The 19,785-nt window shown below is 40.1% G+C and overlaps 1 protein-coding gene across 9 annotated transcripts in view; it reads left to right on the forward strand.

Moving 5' to 3' along the window:
- Positions 1 to 15,601, forward strand: part of ptpn13 (protein tyrosine phosphatase non-receptor type 13) — a 265,404-nt gene extending 249,803 nt beyond the window's left edge. For all 9 annotated transcript variants that reach the window (XM_072547657.1, XM_072547747.1, XM_072547874.1 and 6 more), the window contains 4 exons: positions 1,588 to 1,925; positions 3,776 to 3,991; positions 12,273 to 12,335; positions 14,890 to 15,601. In XM_072547657.1, coding sequence (XP_072403758.1) covers positions 1,588 to 1,925; positions 3,776 to 3,991; positions 12,273 to 12,335; positions 14,890 to 14,976 — 704 coding nt within the window. In that variant the 3' untranslated portion in view covers positions 14,977 to 15,601. The remainder of the gene's footprint in view (positions 1 to 1,587; positions 1,926 to 3,775; positions 3,992 to 12,272; positions 12,336 to 14,889) is intronic.
- The last annotated feature ends 4,184 nt before the right edge of the window (positions 15,602 to 19,785 follow it).

Consider the following 19,785-nt stretch of genomic DNA (forward strand, 5'->3'; position numbering starts at 1 on the left):
TGTTTGTACTTGAATCACTGAAAATTAACATGGTGAAACATCAAGAATTTAGGAAGGCAAGGCTTTTATTACAAAGAAATTGGAATATCAATGAAGGTCTTGCTGCAGTTGTACAGGACTTTGTTGAGGCCATACCTGGAGCAACGTGTGCAGTTTTCATTTCCTTGTCGAAGGAAGGATCTTGCCCGAAAAGTGCAATAAAGGTTCATGAAGCTCGCTGCTGAAATGTGTGATTGCCTTATGAGGAGAGATAGCATTGACTAGACCGTTACATACTCTGGATTTGGAAAAACAAGAGTTGACCAGTTAAAACGTAACTTTTTTTTATGGGTCTTGACAGGGTGGCTACTGAGGACTTAGTTCCTTGATTAGGGAAGCTGGAACACAGATCTGAGATTATAAGAAATCTCTTAATTGAGTAGCTTCTGAATCATTAGTATTTTATAACTCAAATATCTGTCAGTGTTCAAGTGTTCTCGTGACAAAGATCACTAGATGTTTGGATTGAAGTGAATTGAGGGATATGAGATAATGGAATACAGAGTTGAAGCAGAAGATCAACCATAACCTTAATAAATGGCAGAGCAGATACGAACAGGCAAAGGCCAAGCAGGTTCTTATTTCTACTGTTCTTAACAAATTTAGACAGCACTGACTGTGTTATAACGTCAGTGCTGAAAATGTGTTGCTGAAAAAGCGCAGCAGGTCAGGCAGCATCCAAGGAACAGGAGAATCGACGTTTCGGGCATAAGCCCTTCTTCAGGAATGAGGGCTCATGCCCGAAACATCAATTCTCCTGCTCTTTGGATGCTGCCTGACCTGCTGCGCTTTTCCAGCAACACATTTTCAGCTCTGATCTCCAGCATCTGCAGTCCTCACTTTCTCCTATAAGGTCAGTGCACAGTGTCATTCATTTAAACCAGGAAGCAAGTGGAGCACAGTATTTAATTTATAACAGTGGCAACGTTTTTGCACCAATTTGAAAAACAAGATCTCCCAGTTGGACATCACTAGTTTTAGGCATACCATAGCATGACTGTCTGTGCTTCTTGGATGGTAGAAACGTCTTGAATTTGCCAAATGGATAAACAGTATGTAATGTTTCATAACCTGACTTATTGCAAGTTTATCTCTGGAAGTTAGGATAATTCTTCAAACTATATTGTCTCACTTGTGATACAAACGTTACTGCATACACACTTGCTAGCATTTCTGAGGTTAGGCATAAACTCAATGTTTTGTTTAACATCTCATCTTCCTTCCGCTTCCCCACCCCCTCCCCCCCAATCCAGGCACCAGGATCTTGTCAGTTTCCTTCCTCTTCCTATCTCCACCACTATTCACAGAACGGCTGCTTTTAAAGTTCATGATAATTATTTAATTTCCAAGTAAACGGAAGCAAGTAGAGGATAGTATTTAATTTATAACTGTGGCAGTATTTTTGCACCACTTTGTAATACAAGATTTCCGATAATTTTCTACTGCTTAGTATGAAATCTTTACTCCCGGTTCTATATTCAAATAAATATAATTAAGCCATTGATAGATGCAAGCGATGGAAATTAATTCATTACTTGTTACTTGCAGATGATGGCACACGGGTTCCTATTGGAGAAGAGCACGGATACATTAATGCCAGCTTTATAAAAATACCAGTGGATAAGCATGACTACACATATATTGCATGTCAAGGACCTCTACCTCATACACTGGCAGATTTTTGGCAGATGGTTTGGGAACAAGAGTCGAACATCATTGCCATGATGACTCTTGAAGTTGAAGGAGGCAAAGTCAAATGTCAAAGATATTGGCCAGAACATCAGGGAAAATCAATAATAATTAACAACAAGATTAAGATAATCCTTCAACGTTGTCATTCACTGGAAGAATTTATTATTCGAAAAATTGAGATGATTAACCTACAGGTTTGTGTGAATAGATCAGCCAATTGTTTTGGTGAAATTGGTCTATTTTGCCAGCAGATACTATGTAATAGAGTGCTCAAATGTATAATTGTTTGCATTTTCATGTCACAATGTTGTCTAGGCTGTCGGAGAGGGAACAAATGTCCAGCATGCCATTTCTGTGCATCTAGTGCTGACTGAACAGAGCATAGGCTATGGATGGTCACATAAATAAAATGGAAAAAGACATTCCTTACCTGCTGCCTCATTTTCCCGCAGTGTCTAGGATGTTCATTTGGAAAAGCAGATGGAAGAAGTAGGCCTAAGATTCTTTGCAAGGCCTTTTCTCACCAGAGAGGGGTACTCCTTCTCCCAAGTGGGACTCTACAAGAAGAGTTGTAGTGATAGACCAAGAAACTAACGACCAGTGAATCCAACATCAGTGGAAGGGAAGTTATTAAAGAAAATAGTGAAAGAGAAAATTAATCTCCATTTAGGGAGGCATGGTTTGATCTGGGAGAATCAGTATTTGCTTTGACAGAAGTAGGTAATGCCAAACAAATCTGGTGGATTTTTTTTAAAAGAGATGACCAAATGTTTGGATGAGTACAGGGAAGTTGATGCAGTTTATTTGGAATTCAGTAAGCCCTTTGACCAGGTCCCACATGGGAAACTGATAAATAAGGTAAAGATTCTTGGGAGCTCAGGTAACTTGGCAAGATGGATCCAAGGTTGGTAATGTGGTAGGAGGCAGAGGATAGTGTAGAAGACTATTCATGTGACTGGAGCCCAGAATGCAGTGGGTCCTGTACTGTTTGTGATATACATAAATGATGTAGATTATAATATGGAGGGGAGGATGACAAATAAATTTGAAATGTCACAAAGATTGGCCAGGTGATTGACAGCAAAAAGGAAGGTATTGGTTATGGGAAGATATAGACTTATTGGACTGATAAGCGACATGGAATTTAATCTTGATAAATATGAGTGGATGCACTTTGGAAGAAGGAACAAGACAAGGGAGTACTTAATGAATGGCAAGACACGAGGAAGCTCAAAGATAGACATTAATAGGTAGGTTTGCTCACTGAGCTGGAAGTTTCGTCTTCAGACATTTCGTCACCATTCCAGTTAACTTCATCAGTGAGTCTCCAGATGAAGCATTGGTGGCATGGCCCGCTTTCTGTTTGTGTGTTTAAGTTTCCTTGCGTTGGTAATGTCATTTCCTGTTCTTTTTCTCAGGGGATGGTAAATGGAATCCAAGTCAATGTGTTTGTTGATAGAGTTCCGGTTGGAATGCCATGCATCTAGGAATTCTTGTGTGTGTCTCTGTTTGGCTTGTCTTAAGATGGACGTGTTGTCCCAGTCAAAGTGGTGTCGTTCCTCATCTGTTTGTACATCTAGTATAGACTGTGGTATATTTTTAGTGGTATAGACTTGATGGGCTGAAGGGCATCTTCTGTACACTCTGATCTTATGAGAGATAAGCAGGTAAGACCCAAGATTAGGTTTTTTTTGTGTGTTTTTAAGGAGAGGTCAAGTTAAGGATTGACAGCGGAATTGGCATTATCCCTTTACTTGCTTCAAGACAGCAACTAGTTTGCTTTCATATTTCACTTCCTCACCCATGTCTGATCATTTGACATTGCCATGAGGTAGGCTACCATCATCAGAAAGCTAGGGTTTTTACATGGTCTGAACTCTTAAAGACAGATATATTTAGATCATTACAATTACAGCAACCAGTTTCAGGATGCACAGGAAAATCAGCTTTCCTACCTCCATTTTGAGTATTTATTTGATTTTTCAGGACAGGAGATGTTTTGTGGTTAATTTCGCTGGATAAAATTATTCCTTTGTTTATACAGAGTGGCGAGTCACGACAAGTAACGCATTTGAACTTTACCGCCTGGCCAGACCATGGAACCCCGGACAAACCAGAACAATTAGTTGCCTTTCTCAGCTACATGAGATATATCAAACGTACTGGCTCCTTAATTGTCCACTGTAGTGCAGGAATTGGTCGTTCAGGGACACTCATTTGTCTAGATACAGTATTGACATTGATCAGCAAAGGACTTGATGTAAGTACTTCTGCGAAATTATCATTTATGGTTTTTTTTCCTTAAATTGCTGCTACAGGGAAAAGTTGAGCACATAATCTAGGCTAGCCCATCAATGCATTGCTAAGAGCGGCCTGCATTGTTGGAAGTGTTATGTTTTAGGTGAGACACTTAACGAACTTTGTTTGGTCAGTTGGACATTGAAGACACCATAGCAGAGCAGTGTCCTGGCTAATATTTTTTCTTGTTTCAGTCCTTTGTAAAACAGATCAATTGATCATTTACCTCATTTCTGAAATCTGGCAGTGTAGAAATTAGTTGCCATGCTCTCCTATATAATAGTTTAAAAGTAAGTAATTAACAATTTGAGATTTCCTGAGAAATGTAGAAGTTGCTGTATCAATGCAATTTCCGTCTTCTTTCTATCAACTTTTGCTTGGCAAAAAACATCAGTACTGAATTAAGAGCCAATTACTGCAGATCCTGGAGTCTGTACTGAAAACAACAAATGCTGGAAATCACAGCAGGTCAGGCAGCATCTGTGGAGAGAGAGCAAGCTAATGTTTTGAGTTTAGATGGCTCTTCATCAGGTCTAAGTTATCTAGACATGAAACGTTAGCTTGCTGTCTCTGCTTGGATGCTGTCTGACCTACTGTGGTTTCCAGCAGTTTCAGCTTTTAGTACCAAATTATGAACTTCCACCAGTTTGCATATGACAATCGACTCACATAGAAGAATCCTTAAACTCGAGCATTTTATGCAATGCAAAACAAGTGAAAAATTGAAGCAGTTTTGTTATTTGACACAACTGATCCCTTCAACTTACTTGCAAACTGCAAAATACTGGTAGAGAAATTTTGGGCTTGTGAGTAATGAGGTTGCGCTAAAATTATAAAAGTGAGGGTTAGGTCCAAAGTCAAGTTAAAGATAACAAGTTGCACATTCATTAGAAATCACTATCAAAGTGTCTTAAACTTTTTGTTTTTTTTTCATGTGGTTGAAAGTTCACATTCTTTTGTGATATACTTCAATGTTTGCTCTGAACGTTTTTTGCTGTTTTATTTGATTTTAACAAAGCCGCAGATACACACACTATCTTATCGGACCCTATTTGAATGGTCTGAGCCTTATACACATGCACAATTTGCAGAGACCATGAGTGAATGTTCACCATAGGATGGACTTAGCCAGACTGTCTGGAAAACAGGATGGGACAGCAATAATTTGGGTCCCAGCCTCCTGCAAAGAAACGTACTGTGGGGACTACATTTGCAACAAACCTTTGTAAAGCCTGCCATCATCGTAAAAAGGTGCATGGGTTTCAAGAGATCTCACACCCAAGCCAAGATGCTGAGGACAGAGAATGTGAGCATTGTGATTACACTAAATAAGACAAGGGGCTGAACTTTATGATGGTCTGTCCCAAGTAGCCTCTCCTCACCAGTGTAAGGGAACGGGTGAGCCCACCTCAACATGATCAACATGCCTTGCAGCCACTTAATGTTATTGGCCTGTTAACTATCTTGAGCTGAGACTTGTCCTCCCACCTGGAAAGGATATTCCACCTCTGAAGACTGCCAGCCAATCAAATAGCCACTCAGAAATCTCAAATGGTGAGTGGATATTTGCCAGGAGCCAGGCATGAGGCAAGGTGCTCCACTTTGCAGCTCCCTGCCTTCCAATCTAGCCCAAGGTGTACTTGGCTACTGTCAAGCAGGTGTAGGGATTTCCTGAGACTTAAAGCTGAAGCCATGGCTTAGGCAAAACATTGGGTTCCTGGAATTTCTTTGAAACTTTTTGTAAGAAATAACGGGAATTTTGCTTCTAGGGAAGGGTGGATGGTTAAGGTCACCTGTGGCTTGGGTTCTTTTTATCAGCATTGCTGTTTATCAGGCTTCCTAGATCGTCAATCCAATGGCTCCTGACAATGGTAACCTGTGCTAACCAAGCTCTTCGGGTCATTGGAACTTGGAGGTACTGACTTCTGAGCTAGGGAAGGTTCAGTCAGGATTCAGTTCCAACCACTTTCCTGGACTGTGCGGATGTAGATATCAGATAGTGTCAACCATGGCTCAGTTGTTAACACTTTTACCTCTGAGTCAGAAGATTATAGGAGTATGTGTCATCCCAGTGCCTTGAGCACAAAATTTAGTAAAACCCCTCATTGCAATATTGATGAATGCCTCGATGTTAGTGGTGGCATTTTTTGAATTAGACATTGAACTGTCTGCTATCTCATATCCTATCACACTATTTTGCAAGATGGTCATCCTGGCTCATCTTTATCCTTTAATCAATATATCAAAACCTGATACACTGGGATCATTGTGGAAAAAGAGTGGATCTTGAAAAAAGTACAGCAGGTCAAGCAGCATCAGAGGGAAAGAGAGTCAACGTTTCAGGTCAGAACATTTCATTAGGACTGTTCATTGTCATATGGTTTTTGGGAGTTTACATGATGCAGATTAGCTGCTGTGCTTCCTACATTATATAGTCACTACACTTCAAAAAAAACCCAAAAGAACTGCAGTTGCTGGAAATCAGACATAAAATCAGAAACCTGAAGAAAAGCCAGTGGACCTGAAACTTTAACTCTGCTTTCTCTCCACAGATGCTGCCGGATCTGCTGAGTTTCTCCAGCAATTTCTATTTTTACTACACTTCAAATATAGCTAAGCTGTAACATATGTTTTGACTGTCCTGACGTTACGAAGGATGTTATATAAAGGCAGAGTTATCTCAGAGCAGAATCTGTGGTGCTCTGTTACGTACCCTCAAAATTGTTTGCTGCCATTCACTGCCTAGCCTTTTGTATGGAGCTGGGCCCTATGTATGAGTACACATATATTTTTGAAGCCTGCAATACTACAACAATACTGTAAAAATAAAAAATAAATATGAGGAAACAGTCAGGAACAAAATTGGAAGCATAAAGAAAAACCACATGATATAACTTCTGTTTTTAATTTAGGGCTTACACCTGCAGAAACATGTTTCATCTTGTATCTGGAGCTACACAGCATGTTTTGATTAGAACTGGTCTTTCTTGTCTGCTTCAAAAAGGGCTTGCTGATCCAGCTGGTGTATATACATGATGCTCTAATGCTTCCGTTCAGCAGCAAGAGGCATTCTTCCAACAGGAATGAAAATCAAACCAGTTTATTATTATTTGACCAAACAAACAAATTTTACTGCTGACTTTGGATTTTTACCTTTCAACAGTTTGTAACTGGCAGAGCAGGTTTTAGCAGTTTTAAGCTGTGGGGACTTATGGTGCAATGGGGAGAGCAACAAATTCAGCACTTTAAATTCCTGCCACATAAAATAAAAACGTGAAGCCTTCACTCATGACCACAGTTTCATGAAATAACCTACAATTTCTTAAAATGGTCAGAAAAATATTTTTTTTCCTTGCCGTAATCCCAGTAATTTCTTTGTTCCATTCATCATTTGCCTCCCTGAATGTAATAAAGTGATATTTTGCGATTTCTGTGCAAATCTCAATATACTTTATATTGGAAAAGTTGCAACTTGCAACTTACTTTCTGACAGTTAATTGAATAGAAATAAGAACAAGGTTTGCATGTAGTTGAGGTACTTTCCCAACTATTATCTGCCACAGAAAGCGGCTGAAGCCTAAACATTGAATGATTTCATGAAGGAGATAGATATAGAGTTACAAATCACACAACTGAGCTGAAAATGTGTTGCTGGAAAAGCGCAGCAGGTCAGGCAGCATCCAAGGAACAGGAGAATCGACGTTTCGGGCATTAGCCCTTCTTCAGGAAAGAAACGTCGATTCTCCTGTTCCTTGGATGCTGCCTGACCTGCTGCGCTTTTCCAGCAACACATTTTCAGCTCTGATCTCCAGCATCTGCAGTCCTCACTTTCTCCTACAAATCTCACAACACCAGGTTATAGTCCAACAGGTTTAATTGAAAGCACTAGCTTTCGGAGCACCGCTCCTTCATCAGGTAGTTGGACCTGTTAAACCTGTTGGACTATAACCTGATGTTGTGTGATTTGAAACTTTGTACATCCCAGTCCAACACCAGCATCTCCAAATCATGAGATAGATATAGTTCTTGTGGTGAAAAGAATCCGATAGTATGGAGAGAAAGCAGGAATAAGGTGCTGAATTGGACAATCAGCTGCTACCGTACTGAGTAACACAACGAGCTCCAAAAAGCTGAACGGCTTACTCCAGCTCCTTTTATCTGTGTACCTGTGTGTTAATGACTTGGATGACGGATGTGAATGTACTGATGCCAAGTTTGCAAATAGGTAGGATGACAACATGGGTCTGCAATGGGCTGTAGATCTGATGCGTTAGTGGGTTAAAAACTTGGCAGGTGGAACATAATAGGGGAATATGAGAGGTTATGAGAAGAATAGGAGAGTTGAATGTTGTTTAAATGCAGAAAGGCTGCAGAAAGCTACAGCACAGAGCAATTTGGAATTCATTGTGCATGAATTACCAAAATCCAACAGCCAAATTCAATGTGTAATAGGGAAGGCAAATAGCAAGTTGGCCTTTACTTCAAAGGGAATGGATTATAAAAACAATGAGATCTTGATAAAGTTATACCAGTTTATTACTGTACAACTGGTCAAACTGCAGCTTAGATTGTGTGAATGGTTTTGGTTCCCTTATCTAAGGAAAGATGTTGGCATTGGAGGCTGTCCAGAGAAGGTTCTTCAGGTTGATTCTGGGTAGACAGGGCTAGCTGAGTAGGTTTGCTCTGTACAATTAGTGTTCAGAAGAATGAAAGACAACATACAAAATTTTTAGGGGGCTTGATGGGGTAGATGAAGAAAGGTAATTCCCCCCCTATTTAGAAGAGTCTAGAACCAAAGGGCTTAATCTCAGAGTAAGGGTCACCCATTTAAAACAGAAATGAGGAAGAATTTCTTCTTTTGAGACAGTCCCAAATCCGTGGAATTCTTTACTGCAAAGGACTGTAAAAGGTGGGGCATGAAGTATATTCATAGACACATTTATAATCAGCCAGGGGATCAAAGATTATGTGGATAAGACAGGAAAGTGGGATTGATGATTAACAGGTCAACCATGATCTTATTGAATGGCAGAATTACATCAGTGGTTGAATAGTTTACTTCTGCTCCTGTGTTTTATGGTGAAAGTAATAGAGTTGAATGAAACAGAAAAGATGGCTGTATTACTGTTAATAGATGGTTAATTCATTTGTGAGCCAGGCTGATTATAGAAGTGGAGAAGACACAAACAGGGTAAGAGAATGAGCGGAGACTAATGGCTTACATGAATGGTAGTCAAAAATCTTCTATAACCACTAACTGATAAAGACGAGTAAGAAGAGAGTTGGAGCTGATTAGGGACCAATCAAAAACGTATATATGGAGTTGGAAGGCTTGCTGAGTCGCTTAACTGACTCATTTGCATGTGTCTTTAACAAGGAGGGCAATGTCCAAGTCATAGTAAAATAGCAGGTAATTGTGATTAGTATGAGCTAATCAAAGTAGAAGTTATTAGAAAAGTTGCTAAAAACCAATAAATAACCAGGATGCTGAAGTTCATAAGAATGGAAATTGCGGAGCAACTGGCCATAATCTTCTCAATCCTCCTCGAATGTAGTGCCAGAGGACAGGAGAATTTCAAGTGCTACCCTTAATCAAAAATGATTTAAAAGGCATCTGGATGGATATATGAATAGGAAAGATTCAGAGGAAAATGGGCCAAATAGGACTTGATTTACTTAGGATATCTGGTCAGCATGGACAGGTTGGACCGAAGGGTCTCTTTCCATGCTGTATACTTCAACGACTTTGTAAACTAAGTAACTACAGACTAGGCAATTCAACTTTAATGATGCGAAAGTTTTTAGAAGTGATAACCCGGAACACAGTTAGCAGTCACTTGAGTATGTTCTGTGTGTAGATTAATTAAAGCCAGCATAGTTATCAATGGTAATTCATGTTTTTTTTGTACATGGGAAGTGGGCATCACTGGTAAAGCCAGCAGTTATTACCTATTCTTAACTGCACCGATATACCCTTTTTTGATAAGGTAACAGAAATGCTTGGAGTGAATGCAATTGGTATGGTGTATTTCCACTTCTGAAAGGCATTTGATAAACTACCAAAAAAAAGGTGAAGCCCAGTGAATAAAGACAGTGGCAGCATGATGCAAAGTCGGCCAAGTGACAGGAAATGGAAAGGAATGTTGAATTCTTGTAATGACCTAGAATTGGGTGTAGAGGGAAGTTAACCTGTGAGACAGATATTCATGGCGTTCAAGAGGGCATTGCTGGCCTGGTGGAATGGGTGGACATGTGACAAGTAAAATTTAAAACCGAAAACTAAAAAATGGTACATTTAGCCTGAGAAGAGGCATAATAAAGTAGAGCAGTTCTGTAGGAAGTGCAGAAACACTCACGAAAACAACTTGTTGAAGATTGTTGAGGCATTTGAGGAGGTGGTTGAAAAGGCACATCAGACCCTGGGCTTTCCAAATAGAAGCACAGCTGGCAATAGCAAAGAAGCTATAATGAAGCTTTTATAAAACATTGTAAAGTGCCATGTCCAGAATTATACACAAAGATTGTGAAGTCCTTGAGAGGGAATTTGGGAATATTTCCAGGGATGAGGGATTTCAGTTGCATGGTTCGCGTGGAGAAGCTGGAGTTGGTTTTCCTGAGGAGAAAAAAAGGTGAGAAGATTTGATGTTCAAAATCACAAGGGGCCATGGCAGATCATCATTGATCTAAGGTGATTTGCAAAAGAACTAATGGGAAAACCAGAAAAGCATTTTTGCGCAATGAATGCTTAGCATCTGAAATGCTCTGTGGGAATGCTGAGGAGAAAAAGAGAAATACAGGGCTCCTGAGTAAGGGTCGGGTAGTGGAATTAGTAAAGTCACTTCTCCAGATATTAGCCAGGATACATACAACACAGTGAACAGCTTGTTCTTGTGCTGTACCCAGTATACGATTTTATGAAATTCTCAGTCTTAATTTAAAATTGTTTTGTTGTGTGGCAATTCCGAATTTGAATTCAACAGGAAAGGTTTAATTATACTATAAAACAGAAGATTTATTTCCAGTCTGCAGCTTCCATCAAAATAATGAATAATGTCTGTATCCTAACTCTCACTTAATCCCAGTCAACCATCATTTCACACTGACTACAATGTATTGGTCCCAGTTCAGCAAAGTCTTGATTTTTAAAATGCTCACCCTTGTTTTCAGATTTCTCTCAGGGCTCATCACTCCTTTATTCTGAAACCTCCACCAGCACTACAACCTCTTGAGATATCAATGCTCATCCAAATCTAGTCTTTTGAATTTGCATGATTTTACTTGTTTGAGCATTGATGATACTGCTTTCAACTTTGTAGATCCTACACCCTGGAAGTTCATCAATAAACCTCTCCATCTCTAAGTCCCCCTCTCTCCATCTTTAACTCCTTTTCCTTTTAAGATTTTCCATTAGACCTGCCTCTTCAACCCAGCTATTGATCAATCATAATTTAACTCTGAGGCACAAAGTGATATTATGTTAGATAATCTCTCTTGGTAAGTGTTTTTAGGATGTTTTATTACATTCAAAAACACTAACTTAATGTTATTTTGATGTCATGTTATTATGAAATGCATTTCAGCAGCTAGGGCTGCATTATAGAAATGGACCTAAAAGCAATGCCTGTACTTGTGTAGTTTTGTTTTTGAAATGCAAATAATGAAAATCACAGGATACATTAGTTTTACCATACAGCACACATGTTAACAGAAAGTAAAGATTAAGGAAAACTGAGAAAAGACAGCAGATGCACCTTTTGATTTCTCTCTACCTTACAGTATCTGTTATACTGAGTCAGTTGCATTTTGTGAAATCTAGTTTTGAACAATGGCTTGGATTTATTGCCCCTTGATTTGAAATTTTGTAAGGAATTTTGGTCAGTTTTCATTTTATTTCAAATAACACTATAATACAAGGTCGCTAGTTTGCCTCTTGGGCATGCCCATAGATTTGTGCTTCTAATCAAGTTTTTAATAATATATTGAATGGCTAAAACCAAAAACCTGTCAATTGTTCTGACCATACATGAAGAATGGTAGCCTGACTGATGCAAAGGAAGGTTATTTTCACAGATGGAATGCAAAGCTAATGTAAATTAGAGAGAGTAGCATGAAAGAGTTGAATAGTAATGCTCCCTTTTATTAGATTTTTGTTGGTTTGAAACTTCTGTGCTGCAGAGTTCTAATCACATTTGTTCTGTTGGATTGCTACTCACTTTGCAACTCTTCCTTTTGTCTGCCAACAGTTTGACATTTCTCACATTGTTGAAACTATGAGATGCCAACGATATGGGATGATCCAGACTGAGGTGAGTTTTCAGGAAGATAAAATCTGTTCAATTGCTGAGTGGAAATTGTCCTTTATTGCTGCCACCTAGGCTGGCGAAATCACTTAAAGGATCCAAGTACACACCAAGTTTTGAGGAAGTGTGCAGCAGAGTTCTGCTCTGGTCACTTTACAGTACTGTACATTATTTACATTGAATGATATTCTTATGTGGACAAAAGAACAAAAAGTACTTTTCGGTTATAATGTTTCTTTTCTGTTAAGTCCGCATAAAATCCTACTAGCAAAATATGAAAACAAAAACCCAAAGTGCTAGAGATCAGAGAATTTGGAGTATTTGCATATTGCTGGGGTCGGGGGAGAGTGGAAGTGGGGTATTCTAATTCCACTGGATGCAAAAAGTAGTAAATGTTCCAGTATGAGGCAGGGGCATGTGTGCAGACTGGTGAGAATGTGTAAACTCCACCCAGTCACCCAAGGCTGAAATTGAACCTGGGTCCCTGACGCTTTGAGGCACCAGTGCTAATCACTGAGCCAAGTTATTACATCAGTTATTTATTCTCAAAACTAGTTGATACCTATGTATAGGTAATTTCATAAATTTTACAAGCCCCGTCACCCCACAGCCATTCCACCAAAAAAAAATATAGAAATTGTGGAGGTGGCGCAAGAACCATTTCCAAGGATAGAAGAAATGTGGACTAACAGGCTACGTGTCTTCCTTGGTAATAGAACTCTGAGAGGTGACCTGATAAAAGGCGAAACTTATGAAAAGTTTTGATCGAGTAGGCATAACAAGAATGCTTCCAGTTGAAGGAAAGAACATTAACTGGAGCCTAACAATATAAAATACGCACCAAGAAATCAAATAGTCACTTTCAAAGAAGCACCTTTACTCAGAGTGGAAGCAATGGATGATTGAATGAATAGCACATATACATTTTTAAAAATTCATTCACAGGATGAGGGTGTCACTGGCTAGACTGGCATTAATTGCCCATAAGAGTCATCCATAATGCTGTGGGTCTGGAGTCACATGAATGCCACACCAGATAAGGATGGCAGCTTCCTTCCCTAAAAGACATTGGTTAACCAGATGGGAGTTTCTAACAATCGACATCAGATTCGTGCTTGTCAGTAAACTCTTAATTCCAGATTTTCATTGAATTCACATTCCACCATCTGCTATGGCAGTATTCAAACCCGGCTCCTGGAGGATTACCTGAGACTTTGGATGAACAGTCCAGAGACAATACCGCTAGGCCATCGCTTCCGCGGGGAGAAGCGAGACAAATGTATGAAGGAGAAAGGAATGAATAATTGAGGAAAGTTAGGAGCAGGCTCAAGTGGAGCCTGGTTAGACTTGTTGAGACCTGTTATAGGTCCTATGTAAGACACATTTTAAGGTGTTTTGGTTTATTATAAAGTTCTGTACTTGATAACCTCATGAGCGCGGTTATTCTAAAAAGGCTATTATGAATTTATAACAGTCCAACTTAAAAATGCAGACCATAATTATCATGACACCAGGTTATAGTCTAGCAGGTTTATTTAAAATCATAAGCTTTCAGAGCACTGCTCCATCATCAGCTGACTTTGAAAGCTTCTGATTTTAAATAAACCTGTTGAACTATAACTTGGTGACTTAAGACTTTGTCCACCTCAGTCCAACACCGGCATCTCCACACTATAATTATCCACAGTAATGTATCCAGTTCTGTCACTTCCCGTCTTTTATAGAAACCAATTAAATGTTAGTGAACACAGTAATGGTCTGCTCAGTGAAATAATGATGTAATAGGTTCAATGTGCGAATGACAAATATGGTCATCATTAACAGTTTTATGAAGTTGGTGGTAGATAGGGCATTACATGCTTTACTGTTTGCATGTATTCCATCCTTCAGAAGAGATGTTAAAACAAGGTTCCCTATGCTCTCTTAGGTGAATGTAAAATATCCCATGACATTACTTTGAAGAGGAGGGGAAGTATTATTCCTGATATCCTACCTGATATTTACCGGTAGCTCAGTAGCTTGGACAGCTGATTGGTGATGCAGCGTGGCACCAAAAGCGGGAAGCCAATTCCCATACTGGCTGAATTTGCTTTTTCAACTTTGCCACTCACCTGAGGTGTAAATTCGCCATCAGTCATGTCTCTCTAACGAGGGAGTAACCCATTTGTCTTCTGGGAACTTCTAGCAACTTTGCCTTTCCCTCTTAATTAATGGCACTTAAACAACTGTTTGCTCTATTTTCAGTTTTGATGAAGAGTCATTGGACCTGAAACGTTAACCTAACGTCTCTCCACAGATGCTGCCAGACCTGCTGAGATTTTCCAGCAATATCTGTTTCAGTTTGATTGTTTTTTTTATTTGCGGTTTGTGGGAGTTTTCTGTACATACGTTTCTGTCATGTTTACTGGATTGCAACTGTGAATACACTGAAGTATTTTATTACCTGTGAAATGTTTTGGGATGTTTTGTGGTCTTAAAAGGAGTTAAGTAAATGCAAGTTCTTTTTTTGTTTAAACATAATGATGCTGTGTTCAACAAAGTTTTATGTTCCTGTATGCAGGCTCAGTATATATTCTGCTATCAAGTCATCCTATACATTCTGACACAACTTCAACTGAAGGAGAAAGAAACAGCAAAGGCACAATGAACACTTTCAAATGGTTTAAACTAGAACAGGACTACAGCAATAAAAAGCTGCTTTTGCCAGCAAGAAACCAGCCTTCTTCTCCAGATACACAAAAACTTTGTCTTTGTCTTCAAAGTATTATAACAGGAATGTCTTTTTAAAACAAAAACTTGCAGGACAAAAATGAGAAATTAAGCAAGACCTTATCAAAAGCTGGTCATTGTGTAGTTTGCATCTGTTGTAAGGTGGAAATTGGAACACCTGTTCAATCAATATGACTTATGCAAATATTGAACTGTGGTAATATTTAAGAATTTGTGACAACTGCATTTAAAACAATTGCTGACCATTTACAAATGCACTCAGTCAGATTGCAATATTTGTTTTTTTTTATTACTGTACCACTGTATAGTCCCAAATGAAACCAGTATTGATTTTATACCTTTCAGATTATTGACAGTGGTAGCAAATGGTTCCCTGTATAATATATAATTTTTAAATTTGTTTTCATCTTTACCATTTCTTGTACATAGTTAACTTTAAGAAATTTATCCAGATATATCTAAACATATTAACTGGATGTTCCAAAATTGTAAATAAAATGTGGAATTGCCCCAATGAGGGGTCTTTCTTGTGAAAAGTATAACTTGTAATTCTGTTTTTCTCTAATATTATATTTGCCTAAAAATGATTTGAATTTCTTTCTCATCATATTTGTAGTTTGCAAATAATGTAGGTACATTGAACAGAGAATAAGATGGGAGATTGTTCTTTTTAAAATGAAGTTAAAAACCACACAACACCAGGTTGTAGTCCAAGTACTAGCTTTCGGAGTGCTGCTTCTTCGTCAGGTAGCTGTGGAGCAGGATCATAAGACACAGAATTTATATCAAAAGATCACAGTGTCATGCATGCAACTGATAGGATATATTGAACAGACCTAGATTGCTGTTAAGTCTTCCATCTTTTAAAATGGGTTGCAGGTTTCGATTCATTAATATGTAAATCCCAGAACTACTTTCAAATCACATTCTTGAGATAACATAAAGTTTTATAAGAAAAGTGACATCTTAGCTCAGACAATGCGTTAAAGGTGTGAGGTTAGAGTCTTATGATCCTGCTCCACAGCTACCTGATGAAGGAACAGAGTTCTGAAAGCTAGTGCTTCCAAATAAACCTGTTGGACTATTAACCTGGTGTTGTGTGATTTTTAACTTTATCCACCCCAATTCAATACTGGCACCTCCACATCATTTTTAAAATGAATAATTTGTTTGTCTTTGCAGTCTAAGTTCAAATATTGACAATTCTATTCACAGCGCGACACTTATCATAGAATTCCTACAGTGTGGAAGCAGGCCTTTCAGCCCATGGAGTCCATACCAACCCTTCAAAGAGCATCCCAACCAGACCCAACCCCTCCCCTATTCCTGTAATCCTGCATTTGCACATGGCAAATCCAGCTAGCCTGCACATCCCTGAATATTACTGGGCAATTTAGCATGACCAGTCCACCTAACCTGTATATTTTTGGACTGTGGGCAGAAACCCACGCAGACACAGGGAGGATGTGCAAACTTCACACGGACAGTCACCAGAGGGTGGAATCAAATACAGGTCCCTGGTGCTGTGAGGCAGCAATGCTAGTCACTGTGTTACTCTCTGTCCTTTGTCCTCTGCCTGTTGTATACAGCTATGTGGAAGAAATGCTGATGGAAGCAGACCCAATTCTAGCACAAATATTGTACTGAAGTATGATTGCACCAGTATCTCCAGTTGCAGAGACAACTGCAGGAAATACCTGTTTAGCTTTTTTTACTGCTGTGTTAGAGAAACATTGTTCATGTCATATATTCTCATATTTTCTGGTCACTGTTAGCTTGTAGCATGTTGCATACTAACAGTGGCCTGGATTTTGCGACCACTGGTGAAGCAAGGGATGCCTTGCTGAAGCATCTAGCAGTCCATGTTGTGAGAACTTTAACTCTACCACTACACAATTGATTGTAATGGTGATTCCCAGAGTCAGTGGAGTGCTCCAGGAATCGGTATCAAGGCCAGAATTATTTACAATATATAGTTATGACTTAGATGAGAGATATGAATGTACTATAGCCAAGTTTGCGGACGAGAAAAGAAAATAAGGAGGGAAAGCAAGTGGTGAGAATGACAGAGTCTGCAGAGGATTATAGGAAGGTTAAGCAAATGGGCAAAAACTTGGCTGGTGGAATATAGTGTGGGACAATGTGAAGGTATGCAGTTTGTCAGGAAATACTGGGAAGCTGAATGTTATTAAAATGGAGAAAGACTGCAGAAAGCTACAGAAGAATGATTTGTGAATGCATCACAAAAAGCCAGCAAGTTCAGCAGGTAACAGGAAAGACAAATTAAGTATTGGCCTTTATTTCAAAGGAAATGAAGTATATAAATAGGGACATTTTGCTGAAACCCACCCAAGGCACTTAGATTAGGTTATTTACAGTGTGAAAACAGGTCCTTCGGCCCAACAAGTCCACACCGACCCGCCGAAGCGCAACCCACCCATACCCCTACATTTACCCCTTCACCTAACACTATGGGCAATTTAGCATGGCCAATTCACCTGACCTGCACATTTTTGGATTATGGGAGGAAACCCACGCACTTGTCAGATGGCAGCTGGAATATTGTGGACAACTTTTGGGCCCTCACCTAAGGAAAGATACTGGCATTGAAGGCAGGCCAGAAAACATTTATTAAGTTGATACCAAGTCTGGTGGTAGAGGTGTGGATAGAGGTTGAATAGGATGAGCTTGTATTCATTGAAATTTAGAAGAATGAAAGTCAAACTTATCAAAACAAATAAGGTAATTACAGAGCTTGACAGGGTAAGTTCCAATGATTGTTGTTTCCATGTGGGAGAGTCTAGGACCAGAGGGGATAAGAGGTGGCCCATTTAAGACATAGGTTGGGGGATCTTCTTCTCTAAGAGTAACGAATCTGTGAAATTCTTTACTGCAAAGTGCTGTTGAGGTTGAATTGTTAAGTATATTCAAGGTTGAGGGAAGGGAATCCAGAGTTACGGGGAAAAGGCAGGAAAGTGGAATTGAGGATTATCAGATCAGCCATGATCTCATTGAAACACAGGGCAAACACAATGGACTGAATGGTCTATTTCTGCTGCCACGTCCTATGGTCTTTTTGTGTTTTCACCACATCACCAAACACACTGCTTCTGCCCCCCTAACCACCATGGTTTACATCACTTCCTTTGGTGAGGTCACTAATGATGCCATGACCACACCCACTTGAGACAGTCTCTGTCCCCAATCCCAATTCCAGCCCTGCCATGTTTTTACCAAAACACTTGACCTCCCCCTCACTGAGGATGAACGATCAGTATTCAGCAAAGGTCTCACCTTCATCTCACTATGCTCTTGGGTCAACAAATTCCCCATGCATTGCAACATTAAACTTTTCTTCCGCTGCCTCCACATGACCTTTTCCATCGGGTCACCCACCCACCCTTTGAGGACTCCTTCCACTACCAACATACTCCATCCACTTGGACACCCCATGCTGGTCTGTTACCCGGCTTCGATCTCGTCATCTCCAATTGCAGCCCTGACATTGACCACCTCAACCTGTCCAATCTCTCACCCTCACAAAGCGCAGCCCCCCACTCCAACCCCAACTCACAATCAAACCAGCAGATGGGGTGGGGGGCTGGGATGGCATGCAGTGGTAGTTTGTCACACCAACCTCTACACTGCTGCAGCCAGGCACCAACTCATCGATAGTCCCTTCCACTGTCCCCTCAACCATGACCTCCCATCACCAAAGCATCATCTCCCAGATCATCCACAACCTCATCCCCTCAAGGGATCTCCCACCAATAGCTTCCAACCTCTTCATCCAGGTGCCTTGCACTATCTGGTTCTACCTCCTACCCAAAAGTCACAAACCTGACTGCCTCGATTGACCCATTGTCACCGCCTGTACCTGCTCCACCAAACATATCTCCACATATCTTGGCACTGTTATGTCCCCCTTGATCCAGGTTCTCCCCACATACATTCGGGACACTATCCACACCCTCCACCTCCTCCATGACTTTCAGTTCCCTGACCCCTAACGCCTCATCGTCACCATGGACATACAGTCCCTGCACACATCCATCCACCATGGCAAAGGCCTCCAAGCCCTCTGTTTCTTCCTCTCCCACCTCCCAACCAGTACCCTTCCACTGACACATTTATTCAATTTGCAGAACTAGTCCTCACCCTCAACAACTTTTCCTTTACAATCTTCCCACTTCCTCCAGACCAAAGGGGTAGCCATGGGGTCCCACATGGGTCCCAGCTATGGCTGCCATTTCGGGTACGTGGAACAGTCCATCTTCCGCAGTTACACCAGCATCATTCACCACCTTTTCCTCCATTACACCGATGACTGTGTCGGTGCCACCTCATGCTCCCATGAGGAGGTTGAACAGTTCATTATGAAAATTCAAGCAGCTTCGTTTTTCCTCTTTGGCTGCTGTCAGCAATTTGGATATGTGATTTTGTTACTAAGTCGGAACAGCTGTCCCTCAGGTAGTCACCTTAGCTGTCCCTCAGCTAAGACAATAAGTGGGGCAGAGGGGGGAGATTGGTGTTACCTAACTGCATTGGATTCTACCCACACCAACCATCCACATTCATGAGTGGAAGTCAGAAAGCCAAGAATAGGATCCTCTCTAGAGTTGTACTTTGACCAATAGAGATCATTCACCCTTAAAAAGATTTGTATTATAGAGTTCTTCGCCAGAGATTGTCCTGCACCTCCACACACATCATCTACTGTGTCCGT

This window comes from Chiloscyllium punctatum, chromosome 1 (genome assembly GCF_047496795.1).
Source record: "Chiloscyllium punctatum isolate Juve2018m chromosome 1, sChiPun1.3, whole genome shotgun sequence".
Lineage (NCBI taxonomy): Eukaryota > Metazoa > Chordata > Chondrichthyes > Orectolobiformes > Hemiscylliidae > Chiloscyllium > Chiloscyllium punctatum.